This window comes from Dama dama, chromosome 14, assembly GCF_033118175.1.
Source record: "Dama dama isolate Ldn47 chromosome 14, ASM3311817v1, whole genome shotgun sequence".
In the NCBI taxonomy this organism is placed as follows: domain Eukaryota; kingdom Metazoa; phylum Chordata; class Mammalia; order Artiodactyla; family Cervidae; genus Dama; species Dama dama.
The window spans coordinates 24,960,141-24,964,224 of NC_083694.1; the positions used below are offsets into that span (position 1 = coordinate 24,960,141).

At 47.6% G+C, this 4,084-nt stretch overlaps 1 protein-coding gene across 1 annotated transcript; it reads right to left on the minus strand.

Moving 5' to 3' along the window:
- Positions 1 to 486: 486 nt before the first annotated feature.
- On the minus strand, positions 487 to 1,303 carry LOC133069586 (mitochondrial import inner membrane translocase subunit Tim29-like). Its single transcript, XM_061161199.1, has one exon. The coding sequence runs from the start codon at positions 1,301 to 1,303 to the stop codon at positions 521 to 523; it is 783 nt and encodes a 260-aa protein (XP_061017182.1). The 3' UTR covers positions 487 to 520.
- Between the last annotated feature and the right edge of the window lie 2,781 nt (positions 1,304 to 4,084).

Genomic DNA, 4,084 nt, shown 5'->3' on the forward strand with positions numbered 1-4,084 from the left:
CCACTCAAGGTAGCAACGGAACAATAAGGACAGTGTGAAATGTTACCAATTGCTGTGAACGTTTACACAGAATGTCTCTATTACCGCTCCAGTTTCCTCTGAGACTACAATTACTTAAAACTGAATTAAAAAATATATGTCACTCATGGAATAAACCTTTTAGTTCAAATTTTAAGACGAAAAGCAGTAAGTTACCCTAGTCAGGAGAACCGTGAAGCCCAGTGAAAAAGTCTTATTTCCGTCTAATGTTCCTTACCAACTCTGGCAGTGATAAACACGACATGGCACGTCTCTCTGCTCTCCCCAACTCCTAGACCAGGGAAGCTCTCAATGAGCCGTCTGCTCACAGCCAACAGGTGAGAGGTAGGCCCCCGATTTTGTGAAAACCCAGGGGGAGAACGCTGCAAATAATTTACTTCCATCACTCTGCGTTTGAGGCTCACACGCACCAAGTGCACATTCCCGGGCCAGCATTCCGCGGGGTCCGGGAGCCCGGTCGGGACCCGGGGGGGTCTGAGTTTCATCTCGCGACCTCCGACGACAGCAGAGAGTCAGCCTGGCTCAGGGCAAGCTGGTCCTTCTTCTCCTTCTGCAAGACCTGGTCCTCCCACAGCGCCTGGTCCACCTGGTCGTCGGTGAGCACCACGGGCTTGTACTTCTCTTCGAAGAGCCGCTCATTGGCCTCCGAGTGCAGCTGGTGGGGTCCGACGATGCGCAGGTGAGCCGGCAGGTGCAGGAACTCGTGGTCGTTGATGGCGCAGTCGCGCATCCGGGCCCCCAGCACCCACCAGCGGCCTACGAAGCCCACATCCAGAATCCGGTCCGGGAAGTCGGTCCAGCGGGGCTGCAGGTAGCGACAGCGAGCCTGGTAGAGGCTGGCCTGGGCGTCGAAGGGTGCCTCGTACACCAGCGAGCAGAGGCCCAGGCTCACGTGGCGCAGGCAGCCGCGACCCCGCAGCCAGAGGAGCCGCTGCACGAACGCCTCCGAGTCGCGGTTGCGAGTGGCGGGCGCCAGCAGCAGGAGGGTCCCCGACGCGTCGAGCAGCGCCTCCTCGAAGGCTGCCTCGCTCGGTGCCAGGGAGCAACAGGCCGCCGCGCCACCCAGCAGCCCCAAGTACACGGCCGCCCTCCCGGGCCGGGCCCGCGCCGCCGCCGCCGCGTCCTTGCACGCCTCGGCGTAATCTTGGAGCAGCGAGCGGGCCCAAGCGCCCAACCGCCCCCACACGCCGGGCTTTGCGGCTGCAGCGTCACTCGCCTCTCTACGGCTTCGGGACCAAAATCTCTTCAGAGCGGCAGCCGCCATTGTCTTCCGGCTGGGCGTCCGCTCCCTGAAGAGAAACACCAAGCATACGAAACAGAAGGCCCGGAGCATCTCTATCCTAAAGTTTTTTTAAAAAATATATCCACTAAATGTTTCTATACACCTATAACGTAAATAAATAGTTAGAAACAACTGAAATGGCCAATACTTGGTAAATGAGTAGATAAATTATAGACATTTCACATTATAACTACCAAGCTTCTATAACATCAAGGAAAAAATGTTTCTGATATGTTTTGTTAAAAAACAGCCGAATAAAACTTTCTGTGCTTTGTTTTTTGTTTACAAGTATGTAACATGTGAGTGCAGTACACAAGGAATTGAAGAGGTGAAACTACTGTATTTGAATAACAGAAATAGAGATCGTTTATGTTTCCAAACTTTTCTTTAAGGCTGAATCAATAAGTTTTATGAGAAAATTGTTATACAAAATAAAATCATGTGTACCCTCAGATCCTCTGGGACTGTTCAGTAATAGATACTTAAAGACAGGGCTTCCAAACTTGCTGGCATCTAAGAATTTCTCAGCATTCTTATTAAGGAAGATACCCAGGACCCATCCCAGGTCCACTGACTCCAAATCGCCAGAGGAGGTACCCAGGAACCCTTATTTTTAACAAGCACCGATGATCTGATAACCACTAATTTAGGGCAGCAAATGACATCATTGTGACCTGAAAGATTAAATGTCATTTTCAACCCTCCAATTGGTTTTGCTCCTATCCTTAAGTATATGTTTCTCATTCCTCTGAATTCCCTCTTATTAAAGAACCTCAGTGAGCCATCTTAATTAGCCTCCCAACCTACTTTTTGAGAGCTCGCAAAGCAGCAATGTTCTCAAGCAGTACATGGTAACAAAAAACAAACGTGTAGGCTGATTTGGAGTCCTCAGCGAATTACAGGTAGAAAGCAGACCACCATACTGTTTATGAAATCTGACAACAGAGAAAAGGAAGCTATTTTTTTTTAAGGTGTTAAGTCATCCTGACGGTAGTTTAAGGAGGGGGTAATAACGGGAGGAGGAAAGAGAGAGGAACACAAAATAGACCTTCCTTTGTGCCCCTGTTTCTCATTTCCTCCCCACCTCCAGCCCAGGGTAAGGTGGTGCAGATCCTACCCAAGGGCCCAGCTCAAGTTTTACTAGGCTGAATGCTGGGAAGATGTTCCCAAGGGGGGAGGGAGTTGTTCATATACTCATTCCCAACATGTGAAAACGTGGAAGTGTGTCTCAAGAGCTTGCCAAGTGAACTGTGGACGTGTAACAGGGGAGCCAGGGGAAAGAACAAAGGACAGGGACTTTCCTGGTGGTACCACGAATAAGAAACCACCTGCCAATGTAGGGGACATGGGTTTGATCCCTAGTCCTGGAAGATTCCACATGCCTCGGGGCAGCTAAAGCTGCATGCTGCAACTACTGAAGCCCTCATGCCCTAGAGCCCATGCTCTGCGACAAGAGATGCTACCACAATGAGAAGTCCAGGTACTGCAACTAGAGAATAGTCCCTACTTGCTGCAAGTACAGAAAGCCCAAGTGTAGCAACAAAGACACAAAACAGCCAAAAAAAAAAAGAAAGAAAGAAAGAAGAAAGCAAAGGCCAAAACAGGTCAAATGGCTCAGGGGCCAGGTCCTTGAATGGAGCAGACTCTCTTTCTTAGACAATAGCCCAATTCTGATGGTGAAGGCAACAGAGTTCCTAAATGTTCTTTGCTGGACTGAACAAGAGCCTCCTCCCACTGTTCACAGTGCTGGTCCGACCTGTAAGATTAGGTCCCTGTATGCCATGGTTTCACATTTAACTCTGCAAGTTCAAACTTGGTGTCAGAGTCCAGCTTAGAACATTATTAGCTCAGTTAGAGATTCCAACATGAGCTTTCCTCTCACCAGCCTCCTCCCTCACTTCCTGCTCTCTGAGATGACATCCCAGAACTTAACACTACTTCTTAGTTCTGCCAAATATTGCCCTAACTCACCAGACAAAATACCCTCTAATAAGAGTGTTGTGGTCCAGTTTGCCAAGCCCCTTGAGATAGTGGATTCCTGACCACTCATCCTTGGGGGCAGTTTCTCCTAAGCCCTTTATCCTTCATCCCAGCCTCTGACAGTATACTTGGGTCAATTTAAGAGATGACCAATACACAAAGGACATCTGAATGATGCTCAAGGACTTTAGTTACCAGCATGCACTTGACATTTTGTAACAGGGCAATGATAAAGAAACTTTCAAAGAGGTAACAATTTCTTAATTTCTTCAGAGACAACAAAGCTCAGAATTTGAGCAGAAGGGCAGGAATCCAGTTCTCTAAAACCCCTTCTCAGGGTGTAGAGAAAGGGGAACCTTCCTATAATGTTAGTGGGAATATAAGTTGGTGCAGCCAACTGGAAAACTGTATGACAGTTCCTCAAAAAATTAAGAAAAGAGTTGCCATATGATCCCGCAATCTCACTCCCAGACATGTATCGGGAGGAAACCTTACTTAGAAGAGACACATGCACTCCAATGTTCGTAGCAGCACTATTTACAGTAGCCAAGACATGGAAATAATCTAAATGTCCATTGACAGATGAATGGATAAAGAAGATAGGACCCAGGACACGTAGGTGATGTATGTATACCTATGGCTGATTCATGTTGAGGTTTGACAGAAAACAACAAAATTCTGTAAAGCAATTATCCTTCACTTAAAAATAAATAAATTAAAAAAAAAGAAGATAGGACACATATATACAATGAGATACTACACAGAAATTTTAAAAGAATGAAA